At 38.0% G+C, this 19975-nt stretch overlaps 1 protein-coding gene across 10 annotated transcripts in view; it reads right to left on the reverse strand.

Moving 5' to 3' along the window:
- Positions 1–1464: 1464 nt before the first annotated feature.
- ELMOD1 (ELMO domain containing 1) overlaps positions 1465–19975 on the reverse strand; it is a 68125-nt gene continuing 49614 nt past the window's right edge. For 4 of the 10 annotated variants that reach the window (XM_038536305.1, XM_038536298.1, XM_038536304.1 and 1 more), the window contains 4 exons: positions 15614–15682; positions 12222–12272; positions 10658–10791; positions 1465–2879 (listed from right to left, as the gene is read on the reverse strand). In XM_038536305.1, the coding sequence (XP_038392233.1) occupies positions 2707–2879; positions 10658–10791; positions 12222–12272; positions 15614–15682 (427 nt within the window). In that variant the 3' untranslated portion in view covers positions 1465–2706. Of the gene's footprint in view, positions 2880–5992; positions 6049–10657; positions 10792–12221; positions 12273–15613; positions 15683–19975 lie in introns of all 10 variants that reach the window. The other 6 variants (XM_038536299.1, XM_038536300.1, XM_038536302.1 and 3 more) reach the window with 3 other exon arrangements.

A 19975-nucleotide genomic window follows, 5' to 3' on the forward strand; every position in this document is an offset into this window, starting at 1 on the left:
TGTGTGGGAAATATCAGAAAGGGAGACAGAACGTAAAGACTCCTAACTCTGGGAAACGAACTAGGGGTGGTAGAAGGGGAGGAGGGCGGGGGGTGGGAGTGAATGGGTGACTGGGCACTGGGGGTTATTCTGTATGTTAGGTAAATTGAACACCAATAAAAAATAAATAAAAAAAAAAGTATCTTGAGCTTGGGAAGATATATTATAAGGTCATCCTACCTTTTGAGATAGGTATATATTTAAGTTTTGTTTCAAGTAGAAAAGATGATGGGTTATCAGGCAAAAATATTTTTTCAGTATTATAATAATAAGTGTGATAAAGCAAGTCAAATGGAAGTCATAATTTTCAAAAATGGTATTTCAAAGAGTTTTCTTTCTGTAGTGCAAACTGGAATGTGTTTTTATCATAGCAAGTAGTGTTTTGGAAAACTTGGAAGAGGCTTGCTACATAATTTAAATTTTAAATGGTCAACCCTTGTTCAGTGGAATAAGGATAAGCAAGCTAAGAATGATCAAGGGGAAAACACATCACACATTTTTTTATGCTTTTGAAAACTTCTCCTCTTCTTTTTCTCACTTCACTTCATGTAACTGAGTAGAACGCATCTTTTACAAAGAAGTGTGAACAAGAAGTCTAATAATACTCAGAATTAGAAGGAGCTGGCAGTTTGTTCATCCTAAAATTGTACAGCCATATTAAGATACAACAGAGAGAAATTATGCAAGGAGCTGGGAGGGAAGACTCCCAGCTTTGTAACCATCAACTATCTCTACCTGAGCAGAAGAGACGTGAGTGGGTGTAAGTGCCACATACTATCAAACCATGTCAGTGATGGGGCCCGTGGTGGATAGAGAGAGACATCACGCACGTGGCTGACAAGGGCTGTGCTGAGTTATGGAGTGCTGTCTGCACACATGGCTGCTGCAGCTGTGGCGGAGCTCAGGGCTCCCAAGACAGGCCGGTTCGCAGGTTCACACATTCTCGCCCATAGAGGAATCTATATTCCTGTCATTCCTCGTGATACACATTGTGAGTTAATCAACTTCTTCCCTCCTCCATGCTGTGGAAGGGCACAGGGCTGTAATAGATGCAATGCAAAATGCTGCCACCTGGTATGCAGCTGAAACAGAAAGCACAATCCCAGAAAAGCTAGAATGGACGAGGAAACAAAAGGCAGCTTACGGCTGCCTTTATCAGGTGTCTGGCAGTAGACAAACCGGGCTTTATGGGAAGTTACAAAGAAGAAGCTGGATCTTATTCTTTCATTAGAGCACTATCAGGCCTCAAGATTAAATAAAATAAGTTTCTCAGACATGACACACTCTAATCTACACCTGGTTACTCTGAGCGATGGTGTGATTTACATGCAGCTCCAGCTTGTCTTTGACATGCTACCCACTCACATATTTGCATATTCAGAAGCTATACAAGCACAAAAATATTAAAATGAAATTCACTATACGTTACAGTAGAATGACATGTAATTTATTCATATAACTGACAGTTAGGCAGTACTCAGACTTCATTTAAATAAGCAAGTGATTACACAAATGTCTAATAATACTAAAATTGATAGTCAGAAGGTATAAAATACCATGGGTATGAAATGCCATGGTAAATACTATTCAACAGACTACAATCATAATTCCAAACTAAATCATGGTTTTTGAAATGATCTTTAGCAGTTTTGGAATGATTTGATTTTTTTTTCCCCTTCCAAGCAATTTACTTTTTCACTGATACAAGGCAAGGTCATTATTTTCAAGAACTATTACAAAAGGACACATTTTAGGTCCCTCTCTTGCAACACATTTTCTTGAAAATTGTTTTTTAATATAACCTCTTGACATTGAAAACAAACCAAGCACAGGTGCTTGGATCAGAACAGTGCCAGGGCATAACTCTGAGTTCAGCAAGAGGCAGGCAGTGAAAATCCTTTTGCAGCTTTTGAAGTATGCATACTTCTTTTCTGAGGCTCCAAGCATCATAAACATATTTAGGCGTCCAAGCCAGTAAAATTATGGGAATAAAATAATCGGGTATTCATATGACTATGACACAGTTGCAACTGGGGGAAGTTACAATATAATTCTGCCACACTTCAAACAAAGACAGCACCTACCTAAATTTGCTTCTTGTCAGCCTCATTATATTTTCACGAAGCGCAGCTGTGTTTGCAGGAATGGTTTGGCTTATCATGTGTCTGTCTGTCTGTATTACTTGAAAGTCATATACTTTATGGAATGAGTATACTTTTAGTGGAATGAGATTCAAGCGTGAACCTGGCCCGAAGAGCTAGCAACAGTGGTCATGAAACATATCAATAAATTAAAGGGCTTTCACAGAACAAGATTCAGCTAAATCTCTTACATACAAAATACAGCTAGAGAAATACAATTCTTCAATGCTGAATTACGAGGGGGAGGAAAACAATCTAAAAAAATAGAAAACTCTCTCCATACCTGGGTGTCAAGGCAAATGTAACACTGCATAATGCCACAATATGAACAGTCACTGGATGACAGGTACTCCAGAAATAGTGGTATCTGAGGGTCTGGTAATTATGACCAAGAGATGAAAATACTTTACCAAAAGGCATGCATACAATCATTGTGCATTCAGTGTGTGAGCTGGGACCTAAGCAGGGATCTAACACGACAATGAGGCAGTGTTCTGGGGGTATCCGTTAAAACCAGCATGGGTGACTACATGTTGATTAGACCTTCTGAGGCAGCAAAGTGTGGACACAATGCCATGTCTGGGTTCTGCAGCTGTTTTATGATCCTCTTGCGGAATTTCTCCCGCACACGATTAAATTCCATTATGTCCATGGGGTCCTCTTCAATCCAAAACTTATGGAACTCATGCATCAAATAGCCTGTTATAAATAAGACAGTGATAAGAATGCAGGAGAAAAAAAAGAAGTCCTTAATCACATTCAGAATCACTGAATGCTGAAAGAGGTGTTGGACCAAATGACAGCAACCATGGAGCTCAAAGAAGAGATCACGATGCAGCAGGTATTACTGTTAAAGATTATTCTTTAAAACTAGTGCAGTAGAAGCTACGAATCTGCAAGATTTTTGCAATTGGTCCTGGAATTATTCTCACTCTTCCTAAGGAGGAAGATAAATCAATTGTGCCATCTCTTGAACATGAATCACATCTGGAATATAATCCTAAAGGCCAACAGTCACTACTTCATCCTTCCCCCTGATTAAATTAACATAATGGTCTGACTTTTCAAAATTACTCCACTCACCTTTTTTTCTCTTGATATTCGATTTGAGTAAAGTTTTAAATTACTCTGACAAATCAAACAAATGTGTTCTGACAGTCTATTATGAGACAATAAAAATTGTAAATCAACTCTGAACACAGACTGGTCATTAAACTACATGAATTGTTAATAAGACCATCTTGCTCTGAAGCATGATGTAATATTGAAATACTCTTGTGTCTCAAAAATGTTATCACTGAATGATCTGGATTGGAAACATTTTTGGAATAGATGTTAAGTATTTGAATTTATTCACTGTGTTCTGTTTCCCCCACTGTGCAACCCTCTCCCCACCAGATTCAGTATTGAAGTGTGAATAGCTTTTTAAAAAGACAGTAATAGATATTTGTATGTAGTAAACCTATTACAAGCTCAAGTGTCTCATTATGTATTAGAAAAAAGCATTTAAGGCTTTCCTTAAAGCATTAAAGCATTCCTAGTTAAAAAAACCAAATGTTATAGAAGCTTTTCTTAGTTTTAGCATTAGAGGGAGCAGAATATATTCTGGAGCCAGAAACCTGGTTTGAATCCTAGCTCTTCCACCTCCACAGGAAGCAGTGAGCAGCAGAAATGAGAGGGGGCATGGGAAGAGAATTTGGGAACAAGTATTCTCAGTGCTAATAGTAAAAAAAAAAAAAATTGTTTTTCTATTAGGTAGCTACTTACAAGAAAACCTTTAACATAGGTCCATAAACAGATTTTTAAAAATCTTTACCATATCTCACTGTAATACAAAATTAGAAGTGACCTTCTCTCCCACCCCCAACACACTTCCAGATATTGATCCACTTCCACAAACACACTAGTTTCTCTTCTGTTAAATATGCTTATACATTTTTATGTATATGGTCTCTCTACAGCTACAGGAAGAAAGGTAGTAAGGAGAGAGAAAACTTATTTTACTTTTTTTGCATTTCTTTTACAATTGGATTATCTTTGGGCCCTCCACACATATTAACTGATGTGACAGTTTTTAGTATCTCTCGATGGGGACACACATCAACCTCACTCAAATACCTCTGGGCCATGGCCACTCTTATTATGGAACCTGATCATATCAGGGAAGTTCTAGACCACAGGTATCAGTCATCCCAGGGCTGTCCTATCCATCTCTGTTTGCTCTGGTGCTTGGATTCCTGGAGGAAGCATCTGGCCTTGAGCTCTTCTGATGACAACGTTGACATTAGCCTGTCTCATGCATGAAGAACCTATTTTTAAAGAGTTTTTCCTCATATTGGGCCAAAATCCGCTAACCTGTATTTCTTGGAACAGATTCAGTCCTTCTCCAACTCAAGTAATTGAAGTGTCTTTTATGCCCTGAGCTGCTCTTTTTTCTGGGTTAAGCGTCCCTATTTTTCCTCACCATTTCTCACAGTCTGTTTTCTATTCTGGTTGTTTTAGTGCATACCAAGAGGAAGTCGTTTCCTCTGATCTCAGTATCTTATTCAACCAAAAGAATTCAATCATCTGTCCCTTTCAGTGACTGAGAAAACTCCTAAAGTACCCTGTGGATGGTATAGGATACTCTTTAGACGTGCAGACCTCCCAGATCAACTATAGTTCAGTAAGATGAATCTCAGGGCACTAAAATATGAGATCCAGTGCTCTAAAAGATGCCCTCTTCTTAAGTTCCCTTGGCTTTTTTCTAAATATTATATTTTTTATGGTTTTAAGTGAAATCTATGACCATTTATACTTTATTCTTCCTGTACTATATAAAATACATAATTTTTCTGACTTGGCCTCTGAGCTCAAATAAATACACCTGAGCTGTTTTGTATCTAGCGTCAGGCTTCTAATACTATGAATTAAAATCATACATGATGAGTTAAAAGCATCTCATGAGTGATAAGGTCTTTACCCTTATTGACAGTAATAAGAAGGTACTGTGAAAATTACCTTCTAATGAAGAATTCACTTTTATCATCGTAATATAAAATATTCACCTTTCTACAGTGTGCTGGTATACTGGCAACTCATTCTAATGGTGATCTAGTAGAGTACAGAGTGTTAGAAGAATGCAGACCCATTTGGTTTCCCCATTTTTCTACCCTACATGCAATTACAGAAATACATTTTGAAAAGTTTAAAAGATAGGCAAGGATAAGACTAGAGGTTGGGTGGTTAACAATCAGACACTATTCTCCGGATCCTTCCTCTTAAATCTACAAAAGTGAAGCTGTAAAGCTTATAGACTCTATCCAATCAGGAAAATAGAGATTGAATAACATGATTTTAATCAAATTGCAGAAATGGTGGTTTGACTTTCAGGGTACATAATTATACAACTCCACTCATTTTTACATTACAGAGTGTTCATATATCCACTTGGTCAATTGGTCAGTTGGCTCATCTGCCAATTAACAAATATGCAACAGATACAAGAAAAAGGTAGAGTTTCTGTGCTCCCTACTTCTCTGTCTCCTGGAGAGAGATACCCTGGTAGACAATTCCAGCTGATGATTCATTAGGTAAGGAAGCTAACAAAATGGTGTGGCAAGTAGAGGTAGGAAACAGAGGTCAGGCTATTGCTTACAGTCTCTTAATGAATTCTTAACAACAGCTTTGTGGAGTGGGTAGTGCAGATATAACTTTATTTAACAGATGACAACACTGGGCTTAGACAACATATTTGAATGGTGTACAATTACACAATATAGCCGGAAATTGGAAGTGAGAACCTGAAATCATCTGACTTTCTACTACTGTACCTTTCCCAGTGGCTTCTCTTCCTCTGGTTCTTATTCTTACTGAATAGTCCCTTCATCTGAAGGTCAAAAGAAAGATAATTATTTTTTCATCTTCTGGTCATTGTACTTTCCTGTGCTCACTGCACCTAGCCTTACTTCATTTCATTGGAGCTTTAGATTGAATGCAATTTTTGTAGCATACTGCCTTGGCAGTGCAGTATTCACTGAATAATACTATAAAGTCAGAATGATAGAGACATTATTTTCTTATATTTTTTCACCTAGATGAAAATACCTGTTTAGAATACTAATTTAGTTTTCCAAGCCAAGTCTGTAGTGTATTTGTTGTTGCTTGAATGTATTTTGGTTTTGCTTCACTGCATTCAGTTGGTAGACAGCAGAGACATAAGCAAGGACACAGGTAATTGCAAGAATATTACAGAGGAAACGTGCAGAACTGATCGTGTCTGATGGAGGAACAATGAATTCAGGGCATGCTTTGATTCCTCTGGAGAGGCATGAGTCCCTATGTGTACATCCCAATTCATAAGGGGATTGCTGTTCTTTCTAAAATCTGGTGAGGGCCTTGGGAAATAAGTATCCCTATTGCATGCTACTCACCTGGGCTAGGGTTCTCTTAAAAGCCTATCAGTTCAGGCCAATGCTAAATTTTTCAGGAGAAACAAGACTGCCTTTCTTCCACAAAAGACATTATCTAATATTTTAGCTTCCCTCCCTCCCTCTTTCTTTCCTTCCTTCCCTCCATTCCTTTCTTCCTTCCATCTACTTACCCACCCACCCATCCAACAAATGTTTCCTGAGTACTTACTCTGTACAAGGCTCTACGTTGATGATACAGTAGTGATCACAAAAAACAAAATGCCTGTCTCTAAGTGTCAGTTCATACGATTCTAATTTTGATTTTCTCCTGCCAGAGCTCCCCCACTGGGCGGCTTTTATTTTCTCCTCAATGCTCATGAATCCCAAATCTGTCCTTGTAATTCCTCATTTTCCATTATTAACAAGTCATAAAGTATATGTATTCTTAAATTTGCTCATTTTTATCTAAGTTACACATGCACATAGTTTAGAGTCATATAGTTTAACAAGTCTTGTTCCAGAAAACAGGCAAAAAACTAGCAGCACCTTCTGCCTTAATTACTGCTTCCCTTAATGGACATTTCAGCTCGTGCTGATTCTTTTCATTATTGACCCCCATAGCTCTTTATAACATGATTGCCATTGCTTGATTTTTTGGACTTCCTTTATAATAAGATGAAGATTTAGTTCCCTTTCACCCATTCCAACCACATTATCATGTATTTTCTAACAATTTTCTTTGTGTAGTGTTACCAGCTTCCCTCTTTTTATTTACTTAGTTTTCACCCAGTTAACTCTAAACTATGCCATTGTCTTCACAGTGTGTTCAAGTGTGTTCAAACATGGTAGACATTCTATCAATTTCATATTCTTCAACTCTGCCAGAGCCTTCTAACCTGCTAAAATCTAGATTTATTATTCTCATCCTGCTGCACAGATACCACCTTGGGCTTTCCCTTCATCTTCATCCTTGAATATTCTCACTTGGTTCATATGATAGATTTCCTGCTCTGTGGACCCCATTTATTCCTTTCAGGATTACTCTTTTTGTGAAAGCATACACTTTAGGAGCTTCCTGTTAAAGGTACAAGGAGGTAAAATGTTTAAGACCTTGCATTTTTAAAATGTCTTTATTGTACTCTCACACTTAATTGGGAAGTTAGCCTGGATTAGAAATCTAAACTGAAATCATATGCCCTTAGATTAAAAAAAAATATTCTCAAGTTTTTGAAGACATTATTCTACTGTCATCTAGAATTCAATGTTGCTGTTGAGAATTCCAGTGTCATCTTCTTTTTTTTTAAATTCTTTTTTCCAGTGCCATCTTGATTCCCAATTCTTCATGTGGCAACTATGGAGATTTTTAGAACCATCTCTTTCTGTTATCATAAAATCTTACAATCATATGGACCTTGGTGTGAATCTATTTTAATTTATTATGCTGGTTCTTACCAGTTTATTTATTTTTTTAATTTTTAAATTTTTTGGTTCTTACTAGTTTAAATATGAAAAGTCATCCTTTAGTTACTGGAAATTTTTCTTGATTTATTTCTTTGATTTCCTCTTTTTAATGTTATTGGTCTTTTTCCAATATTCTTTTTCCAGAAATTCCATTATTCATATATAAGAAGACTTCTAAAATGGTCCTTTAATATCTTGACTTTTATTTTCTATTTTTCATTTACACTTTTTGTTCTACTTTCTGGGAGTGTTTCCAGTTTTATCTTCAAATCCTTTTTGGTGATTTCATTTACACTATCTGATTTTTAATTTCTAAGAGCACTCTTTTGTCTTCTGGGTGTGTGTTCTGTAGCCTCTTGTTCTTGTTTCAAAATTAAAATTTCTTAATTCCTTGGGGATACTAGTGATACATATTTTTGAAGTTTTCCTCCCCTGCATAGTTTCTGTTTCCTTCTAGTGGTTTTATTTCTGCTTGTTTTGGACTCTCTTTCATGCTTGAGGCTTTCATCACTATTCTTGTTATCTAGTGCTGCTTATGAAATTATTCCAAAATCTAGTGGCTTTTAATACACTCATGAATTCAGTGGATTAGGAATTCAGAAAGGGCCTGGGAGGGATGGTTCCACACATCTGGAGTCTCAACTGGGAAGACCTGAAGGTGGGGTGACTTGATAGCTGGTGGCATGAATCATTTGGAGGTCTGTGGTGGACACTGGCTACCAGTTCGGACCTCATCTGGAGCTGTCTGTGAGATCACCTAGGTATGGCCACTCCATCTGTCCTAGACTTCCTCACAACATGTAGAGATCAAAACTGTTACACGATGGCTCATGCCTTCATGCCTCTCAGCTCAGTCTCTGAGAACCAGGTAAAACCCTTGTCTCACATAGTCTTGGAAGTCACATAGTGTCAATTTTGCTATACTCTACTGGCCAAACAACTGGTCAGCCCAGATTCAAAGGGTAAGAGGAACAAATAAACCCTCTCTTAGTGAATGGGAGGAGTGTCAAAGAATCTGAGGACATGTTTTGAACACTAAGACAGCTGATAATCCTTGGCTGTCTGAATATATTTTACAAAATAAAAAGCCAGAGACTAAAAGCTTATTGGAAGTCCTGAGCATATAGGTAGGGCTTCTTGAATGTGAGCATGACTGTAGATTGATAATAGCTGGGTTGTTTCACTGAGGAGACCCAGGGGTCAGCATCTTGTAACCTCCTTTCTGTTGGGCTGCTCTGATAACCCAGAGAAGTTCCATCAATCTTGCCAAAGTTAGAGGAATGGGGAAGGAAGAGCCACCTGCATGATTCAGTCCTCATTAGCATTTTCAGTATGGTTTGCCAGCAGCTGTACCTGCTGCTCATCAGACCACAGACCCTTTGTTTTCTCCTCTTTGGAGAATAATCTACCACACTCTCCTGGGGCGGGGGGCAAGGGAAGGACAGAAGCTGTGTCCTAGGGAAGGGGATTTGGGCCTCTAAGAGTTTCTTAACATACTTTCAAGCAATCTTGCTGTTTTTGATCCTGCCTTCACCCCTATTTTCAGCACATCAAAATACTGCCAACTCCTGAACCTTTTGGGAGGTTCTGTGGAAATACATCAGATTGCTTCTTACCTTTCCACACTACCTATTTGGTATTTGCTTTCTCAGGATTACTGAATCAGTTATCATTTCATCTGTTTTCCAGCTTCCAAAATGAGGTTTTCCTGCCTCATTCTTGATTTTTCCTGTTATTATAAGGATTTTATGCTTTCTTGGAAAAATTCTTTTACATTAACTTTAGTGAAGTCTCAAAAGGGAACATGATACATGCATTAATTATGCCAGCATGGTTTAAATGGTTTAAATGACATTTCTCCTTTAAATTGCCCAGTTTGCTTAGTGACTTGGAATATCTTTCCATGTTTCTCCAAACCAGTCTGTGTGGCCTGCAAGGTCACCATGACATTCAGATTTTAGGATTCTGTCTCTAAGAATGGAAAGTACCACCTCTGGGCTCTGTCATATAGTCTTGGTCTTTATCTTCTGAAACCTCAGTATAGCTGCAACTCCAAGGATACTGTTCATTAATACTAACTTCTGAATCACTACTTGTGGTGGCAGGAAAAGCAGTGCCAGTGCCAGCTCCACCACCATCAGTTTCACTCACTAAACCAAGATTTCCTCTTTCTAATGTTCATTAGGCACTAACTATGGAACTATCTAATAAAAACTCTTTATCCATTATCTCACTTTATCTTCTTATCAACTCTACGAGGAAATACTCCTTTTATACCTGACATAACCAAGGCTTAGAGAGGTTGGGAAACATAGATTTGGGAGTCAACACAGGCTGTCTTCTGAACCTGCACTCTTAAGTGCTATGCCGTGCAGGATCAGAAGGAGAGAGATACCCAGACCAGAAGTTGATATGGTGGATATTATGCAAGAGCTGAGAAAGAGAAAAATCCATGATGCTTGAAAATATTACTGTAGAGTTTTGAATGAGAAAACAACAAACTCAAAACCAAAGGGGAAGTTCAAAGATCCCAAAGCAGCCAAATAGCAAAGATCTCTCAGCTTTGCTTCTTGTGTAGAATGTTCCATAGACACTATATTGATAATTCAGCAACAGGACACTTACAAAATGTTTGCTGGAAATGAGACAGTGTTGGAGCTTCTGGGGCGATGTTGTAGAAGTGAGTTTTTAGAGCTCCACTCACCAGTAGATTATATGCCAAATCAGTTATATTGATGCCCACGATTGCAAATGAGTACCTGCAAAGTGCAAACCACAAAACCAACTATGTGTCACACAAGCATTTAAAAATAATCTAATTTTTAAATTACTGCTAAATTATCAAAGAGGCAGGTTGCCATTCTGTTTCTACCCAATCTCTACCCTGAATTTGCAACTTTGAAAATGCGAGTAATGTAACCAAGAGAATTAAGAATCCATATGCTTTGATTTGGTAATTCCGTTTTCAAATATACAAGAGAAAAATATCAGAAATGAAGAGCTTTATACTCAAGGATACTCATTATAGCATTATTTATAATGGCAAAGACATGGAAACTATGCAGATATTCTAAAAAAAAGATGAATGGTGAAATAAATTATAGTAATCTCATATAATATAGCCAATAAATACCATATTCCTAAAGGCTATTTAAGTAGGAAACATTATATATGAAACAAGCCAGGTTTTATTATATGTTCACAAATGTGCACAAAAAGAGGGCAAGAATGAAGTGCCACCAAATATTACTGTTCTATGTTAGAGGAATAAGATTGGGGTGATTTCTTTTTTGCTTGCTTTCTTGTATTTTCTATATTTTCCATAATTAGCCATATATTACTTTTAAAATGAGGCAAAATTTAATTATCTTAACACTCGGTATATTTCCTATTTCCTTTTCTATATGGCTATCAAAAGTTAAATGGAATCGAGCTCTTTCAGTCTCTGGGTTATATAAATCTAGCACATAAAAGAAAGGAGTTCTCCATTCAGAAATATTTTTGAATGAAATAGGGCATTAAAATAAAACCTCTAAAGTAAATTTATAATTTAATAACCTGATACTTGATAAAAATTCTTAAAACTACTAGATAAATTCTTTTTTTAAAAAAAAAAAAAGTAGGTTCCACACCCAGCATGGAACACAGTACAGCACCTGAACTCATGACCTTGAGATCAACACCTGAGCTGAGGGACACTTGGGTGGCTCAGCGGTTGAGCATCTGCCTTCAGCTCAAGGTGTGATCCGGGGTCCAAGGATCAAGTCCCAGATTGGGCTCCCTGAGAGGAGTTTGTTTCTCCCTCTGCCTGTGTCTCTCCTCTCACTCTGTGTCTCTCATGAATAAATAAATAAAATCTTAAAAAACAAACAAACAAAGCCTGAGCTGAGATCAAGAGTCTAGTGCTTAACACAACTGAGCCACCCTACCTATGGAATACAATGATAAATGATGATTTCTGAAAATCATTTCCATATAGTTATATCTTTGTAAATATTGTCAGTGGTCAAAAGCGAAGTAGTACCATAGAATCATACAAATGAATCCAAAAACTTATAAACAGCTTCTTTTAAAAGTTCAGCTGGATTATATATTTCCATCAGGACATTCTTCATCTTTGTCATGTTTTAGGATATTTTTATTCTGGTTCTGGTTCTTACAACCTTTATATATGAAATCCCACACTCACCCAATTGCTTTATCCATCCTTTTCTTCTCCCATTCTGCTTTGCTGAATTTGCTGAATGAATAAAGAAATAAGATTTAATCTCTAATTGGTACTTGTACTCTTTTAATGTTTATATTCAAACTTTTGACTACATGCAGAGATGTCTGTAACTCAGTTCTCAAACACTAATCAATTTAAATGTTACCAACTAAAAATCCACAGTAAAATTTATGTGGAGCTCAGAAATGGAATTATTTAAAGACCTGCTACTTATTCCCTATTCCCTTTAGTGCTGCAGTGGGAGACAGTCCTTAAGGTGAAACACTAATGTACTTTTTTAATGGGATCATTGATTATCAACCAGTACTTCTTCCTTGAACCTTTGCCTGGTATGTCTCTTCTACCCAGGAGTGCCCTTGTCCTCTTCATGATTCCCCACTGCATTTCCTTTGGTTTTATTTCATGGCCTCTATCCTATTCACTCTTATTTGTGATGTATGGCTCACAGTAGATGCCAAATAAGTGTTTATTGATGAATAAAGTAGTGAACTAGTGAAAGGAAGACAGAGAGAGAGGAAGGAAGGATATATAGGTTTTAAAAATTCTGTTCCAATAAGTGCTATGGCATCTCCTCTGTCTAGGCTAAGACAGCTAAACTATATGAGTTCCACTTTAATCCATTTTATAATTTGAGCTTCTCAATAAGACTTTGTAGAAAGGGCTCTATCATTGAAGCATCCTGAAAATACTGCTTTGCGTTCTTTTACTTTGTGGATTTGCAGGTCCTTCCCATTCTCTCTTACTCCATACTGCCAGTGTTTTGTAAACAGGAACCACGTTCCACTTCTCTTTGTGGCTAATGTAATCCTCATTTTACAGTAAAAAAAAATGTGGTTAGCATTTGAACTAAATAACATTTTAAAATTAGAGTTATGAACATTTAGCTTCCATCTAAGTAGGGTTAAAAGACCCATGTAATACACACAGCACGAGACCAGGAAAATGTACAAAACTGATATTTTAATTGATATGTACTTTCTACTCTGCAAATGACTGGCTCTAATCAAAGTGACTTCTTCATTCATGTTAAAATATGCACCTCTTTTTAAAGTGTAGCTGCCTACAAACCAACCAACCACCCAGCCAAAAAGGCATTGGGAGATTTTTACTTAAAAGACTCACATCTGAACTAAACTGAATTAAGGGTGAAATTTAAGAAAATCTATATAAACAAATTTATAAGCACCTATTTTCTCTTAACAAAAGTTTATAAATATACAGTGTCTCTGCATTTGTTAAATGAAACCTCTGTCTGCATTGGAAATACAAGAAAGGGCCAAATGACCTCCACTCATTTGATTACTTACAGGATATCCTGATCCAAATAGAATAAATCATTTCTTTAAGACATACACAACAGCAACAGCAACAACAACAATCAAACAGACAAAATTCTCCTCTTAAACTTGAATGTACTTATGTCTCTCAAGGTACTTTAGGACTGAACAGATTGGAGGTTTACGAGGGCAGTAACAGCAGACAGGAGAGAACTTTCCTTAGTATACATTACTGCTCAACCCCCGAAATATTCAGGGTCTGACAATCCTTGCTGTCACAAGTGGTTAATATATACTTATTTCAGACATTGGTGAAGGATGGTATCATTTTAAAAACATTCTGCTTTGTGTTTATTGACATTTACCATAAATATGAAGTGATCAATATTTCGAAGTCTGTCTACTCAAGTTTATGGTGGCTTGAGGGACAAAGAAAGCAGGGTAGCTTTATCTCTATGCCCCTCACACACTTGCTAGTCTCTTCTTAAGTAAAAGTATTTATATACAGATTCTCAAATATGTCCTCTGATGGTTGACACAAGAGATAAAACTATAAAGCCTTTCTTTGAGAATGGCTCACAGATAAAATTTATCACCTCATAATGATTCATCAAAAAAAATATTTTAAGCTTATTGTCACTTCCCCGCGACCATGGAGGATTCACGTGTTTTTGCTGACACTCTTCCAGGAACACCTGAGTCTATACATAGATTCCCCAGACAATTTTAATTAGAGGGAGTTCAACATCTCTATATTACAGAAATATGCAATTCAGAAAATATTGTTAAAAATTAAAATAGCTTGATTTTAACCATGTGATATATCAAGAAAGAGCTGAGTGATTTTACTGTTTTTCTCAAAGTAAATAAAAGGTAAAGAAAATGAAAGTGTAATCTTATAAAAGATCATAGATAAAACTTTGGAAAGTACAGTGTAATTTAATGAGCCTTAGCCAAATGAAGCTCAAACAAGTCTGATAGTAAGTGGCAGGGACAAAGTCAATCTGTTTCTGAATTTTGAGAATGGTATAAAATTTTGGATTTATTTATTAAATATGAACACTATAAGAAACTTGGCATGCTGAAGAGAAAAAAAGTGATACAAAAGCATGACTGCAAAATGGCAGTACTCCTTATATATAATAACTATTACTTATAATAGTGAAGTTACAAGTATATTAATAGAAGAGCAGAATTGCTCTATGCAACAAAACTTCCAAATAAAATGTCCCTCTCTGAGGAGTAGATGAGGTCAGGGCATGTACTGATGTGTTCAGACATTAGGTGAAGTACTCAATGTGTTTCTCTGATCAGGTACAGCCATGACTGTAGAAAGGCTCTTTGAAATTTTCTGTTAGGTTGATCTAATCTGGTTTTCCTCCACTAACACACAACCCAAATATAATGAAATATATTAGATAAAAAGTTAGTGTTTGTTTTTTAAAATTTTTTCATGAATTTATATTTCTGTAAAAGTTCTTACCCATACTTATTTTAAAATAAAAGCAACAAAACACAAAAGCAAACAAAAAAATACCTTATTTCCTCTTTAGTGATATCCCTTCACGTAATCAGTTAAAGAAAAAAAATTAGGAAGGTAAATGAAAATGTAGACAGTTTAGGATCTAGATTTTTATCAAGGAAAATAAAAAAGCCTCAACAATCCAGATTTCTCAGTTGGCCCCTGACTTCATGACTCTCATCTCCTCTCTGTTTCCCCATCGTGGGGCATGTGCTCCATCGTGCTCCCTTGTCTCTGAAATCTTTCTTTTAGACTTTGCTTTCTCCTTCCATGTCTACCTCCTTAATCCTCTGAACACCTGCAATGTTTTCAGTCCCTTTAAATACCTGTCTCACTTGAACAGTGACACTTTACATCTTGAATCCCTTCAGGTAGTAAGTACCTAAGTTTTAACCCTCCTAATCAGTATTTGTCCAAAGGGTTCATTTGAAAGAGCTTTAAGCTTCACTTCTGGCGAGTTGATGTTCCTGAGAATCCCACTGACACCTCTGTGGAGGAGAACTTCCTCCTACCTAATACACAAGTCTAATCCATCTTTTATTTTCAGCAATTACCTGCATTTTGGATGAAGAGAGTCAGAGAGGACCTGCTGAGCCGCTGCAGAATCCCTTTCTGCAAAATACCTGTAGTTAGAGGGAAAAAAAGCCACAGCTCCATACCTGTTGGATGCATTCATTTTAATCCAGTTTCAGGCCATTTTGCATTCAGAGATACACAACAGCAGAAGATTCCCACTTGTTTCAGCTCTTCCAGAGAATGGATGGCTTTTCATAATAGAATTTTCCAGATAGGATGATGGTATAATAAGATAGTTGTAAAACCCACACAGATTTAGGAATTTATCAAGTGGGTTTGAAAAATCTTAACTTTGCCATTCCCCAGGGAGCTAAGGGTATTTGCAGTAAGAAGGGTGATAGACGAGGGGGCAGGATGAGGCCACTCAGAAGTTAGAAGTGGCCTGGATGAAGGGACATGGGGAAGAGCTGTGACAGCCAAGGGGCAGAGAGAGGAAGAAAATGGAGGAGGGGAGACACGATGTGCATTTTTCTTGGAGAATGTTCATGGGTATTTGAATTCTGGATGAATGCAAAATACGGTGCTAAAAAGCAAAATTCTACCCTGGGGAAAAAGGGCAAAGAATTTCTTAAAAATACACATATTTACCTACCTTCTAAAATACATTACAAGAAGTATTTCATAAAGACAGTAACAAAATAAAACATTAGCATTTGTTATTTAATTTGACATCTATATATTTCCCAATAAATCTGAAGCATAAAACAAACTCTTGAATTTTCTCTCAGGAAATTTCAAACCACAGTCAGCAGTTTTAATACACATGTCCGTGATTATTAATGAAATGGACTCTCTTTTCTTACTTTTTCTTATTCAATTCAGAGCTTTGTTTTGTTTTGTTTTTTTGTCTTTTCTTTTGTTGGCCATCTAGAAAACCTGGATGTCTTTTGTGTCTTATCCATACTTTTTGGTCGAGCATATCTAAAAATATCTTCAAACAAATAAGACAGATAACCCTATAGAGAATAATATCCTGGATAGGGATCATTTATCATTTATGTGAGTGTCAGACTTGGCTTGTCCTTCCACTTTGTTTATGGTGACTTATCTTACAGAAGTTTTTAATTTTAATGTGTGAAATCTACTGGTTTTTGTTCTATAGCTTATGTTTTTTTTTTTCTTTGTCTTTAAGGGATCCCTCCTTATATATCTGAAAGATTATCTCCTAGAAGTTATAAAGCCTTGTTTTTGACATTCAATTTGTAAAACCGAGATTGAGAAGAGATATTTTATTTTCTTTCTCCTTAGCTCTACCTATTCTTTTTTTTTTTTTTTTTAGCTCTACCTATTCAAAAGCTCATCCTTTCTCCACTGACAAGTGGACAATACCTTTGTCCTCAAAATTTACTTTTTATTCATTCATGTTATGTAATAATGTGGTATTTACAACATTTCATAAAAGAATAGGTGATTATTAAACATCTTAAATTTAAAATAAAGGCACAGATCTGGGAGAAAAATGAGGTGCATAAAAAATGACTAATGGGCATTGTAAGATGGCAGAGGAGTAGGTGCCTCAACTCACCTGGCCCCACCAACTTACCTAGATAACTTTTAACCATCCTGAAAACCTAAGAATTTGACCTGAGATTTAAAGAGAAAACAGCTGGAATGCCACAGACAGAAGGGTTTTCGTTTCTAACAAGGTAGGAAGGCGGGAAAAATAAAAAAGAAACAAGTGGGGGGGGGGGGGCGAGGAGCTGGGTAGGGCAGGTGTGTGTGTGTGAAAGGCTCCGGGCTGGTAAGCCCAGCCCGGGAGAAGCAGGAACTTTAAAAAATCCGCACCGGATTCTTCCCAGACAGAAAGGCGCTTAGCAGGGAACTGGGGCAGAACCGCAGGAGGGGCAGTGGGGCCTCCAGTCGCCCCGAGTCACTCATAGAGGAGGTGCGCCCGGGGGAGAGCGGCCACACACTGCGGGCCGAGCTCGGGAAAGGGCTGGAGCGCTCCGGGGCCTCGGGAGCTCAGGCGGTGGCTCCAGGCCGAGGGGGCTGCGCCGCCCCGGGAGCGCGATTCCAGCAGCGCAGGCCCGGGGTCCCAGGGATCTGAGCGGACACAGCCCAGCATCCTGTGCTCTCCCCGGGACAGGCAGAGGCGGGGAGGGCCCAGGACAGTGAGGACGCTCCTGCCGCCGGGCGCCTCCAAGCTGCGCAGGTCACTGCTCCTTCCCCCCCACCCCACCCCAACATCTAGGCCAGTGAGGACTGGGAGCTGCGGTAGTTACTGCGGGAGCTGACTCCAGAGCTAGAGACCTGGCCGCTGCCAGGGTGTTGTTCCTCCTTGTGTCATCCTGTGCCTGGGAGGAGCGGGCCGCCAGGGGACAGAGACCTCACTGGGTCAACAGCTCCCACTGAGTCTGGCACCCGGAAGGCGGCGGGGCAGCTCCCCCAGGTGAACACACCTGAGAATCAGCACAGCAGGCCCCTCCCCCTGAAGACCCGCTGGAAGGATGGGGGAGGAGCAAGTTCTTGGCTGAGCAGCACTGGAAAGCCCCAGGGGAAGTCGAGGGATGTACAGTATATAGAACTAGAGGTTACCCCTCCTTTTGTTTTTTTTTCCTTTTTCCAGTACAACTTGTTTTTATATCAGACTGTAAATATCCAATTTTTCCCCCTCTTTTTCCCACCTTAACTACAATACTTTACCACCTCTTCATTTTTAAGATTCTTCCTTTTTGACTTTCTTATTTCTATAATTACAGGCAGGTCCTAGGTATATTTTCCACTTCTAGATTCCCTTCAACATGCTCAACTTAATTTTGGGAGATATACAAGATATGTTTTTCTGTTTTGTGTTTTTTTTTCTCTGCCTCGTTTTGTTCTACAATGGTGGAAGTTAATACCTTCTAAAACATGACCAGCATGCACCCAGAACCAAGTGGTATACCGTGCTGGTTCAGTCTGTGAGATTCCTCATTCCCATTATGCCCCCCTTTTTTATCTCATTCATGTTTTGGTGGTCAATGTTGGGCTCTCTACAACTATTTCTGGTTTATATAAATTTGGGACTGAGCATACAGAACTTAATATACTCAGAAACAAGAGGATCACACTCTAGAACCCCTCAGGTAGACTACATTCTCCCTCCACTACAACTTCATCACCACCACCATCTCCCAGTACCCCCCCTTTTTTCTTGTCCTTTTTAATCTTTTTTTTGTTTCTTATCTTTTTTCCCCTCTTCCTCTTTAAGATTCCTGCCCTTTTTTTTACTACTTTGTTTTAAAATTTGTTTTTCATTTTAGTAGTCCTTTTGTTTTATTTCGTTCTGATCTTTGTTTTCAATTTCTGGTCTCTGCTCTCATTAGAATCATCTAGCATGAAATTTACTTAGGTCGTAGTTGATATTCTTGATGCAGTCTGCTCATACAGCCATTCTGCACTGAACAAAATGACTAGAAAGAAGAACTCACCACAAAAGAATCAGAAACAGTACTCTCTGCCATAGAGTTACAGAATTTGGATTACAATTTGATGTCAGAAAGCCAATTCAGAAGCACAATTATAAAGCTACTGGTGACTCTGGAAAAAACCATAAGGATTCAAGAGACTTCATGACTGCAGAATTTAGATCTAATCAGGCCAAAATTAAAAATCAATTAAATGAAATGTAATCCAAACTGGAGGTCCTAACGATGAGGGTTAATAAGGTAGAAGACAGAGTGAGTGATATAGAAGACAAGTTGATGGCAAGGAAGGAAGCTGAGGAAAAAAGAGAAAAACAATTAAAAGACCATGAGAAAGGATGAGGGAAATAAATGACAGCCTCAGAAGAAAAAAATCTGTAAATATGGGGTTCCAGAGGGTGCAGAAAGGGACAGAAGACCAGAAAGTGTATTTGAACAAATCATAGCTGAGAACTTCCTTAATTTGGGGAAAGAAACAGGCATTCAGATCCAGGAGATAGAGAGGTTCCCCACTCCCCAATAAATAAAAACCATTCAACACCTCGACATTTAAGAGTAAAACTTGAAAATTCCAAAGATAAAGAGAAAATCCTTAAAGCAGACAAGAGATGCCTAACTTATATGGGGAGATTAACAGCAGACCTCTCCACAGAGACCTGGCAGGCCAGAAAGGGCTGGCAGGATATATTCAGGGTCCTAAATGAGAAGAACATGCAGCCAAGAATACTTTATCCAGCAAGGCTCTCATTTAGAATAGAAGGAGAGATAAAGAGCTTCCAAGATAGGCAGAAACTGAAAGAATATGTGACCACCAAATCAGCTCTGCAAGAAATATTAAGGGGGCCCCTCTAAAAGAAAGAGGAAGCCAAAGAAATAGTCCACAAAAACAGGGACTGAATAGGTATTACGATGACACTAAATTCATATCTTTCAATA

This window comes from Canis lupus, chromosome 5 (assembly GCF_011100685.1).
Source record: "Canis lupus familiaris isolate Mischka breed German Shepherd chromosome 5, alternate assembly UU_Cfam_GSD_1.0, whole genome shotgun sequence".
Taxonomy (NCBI): Eukaryota; Metazoa; Chordata; class Mammalia; order Carnivora; family Canidae; genus Canis; species Canis lupus.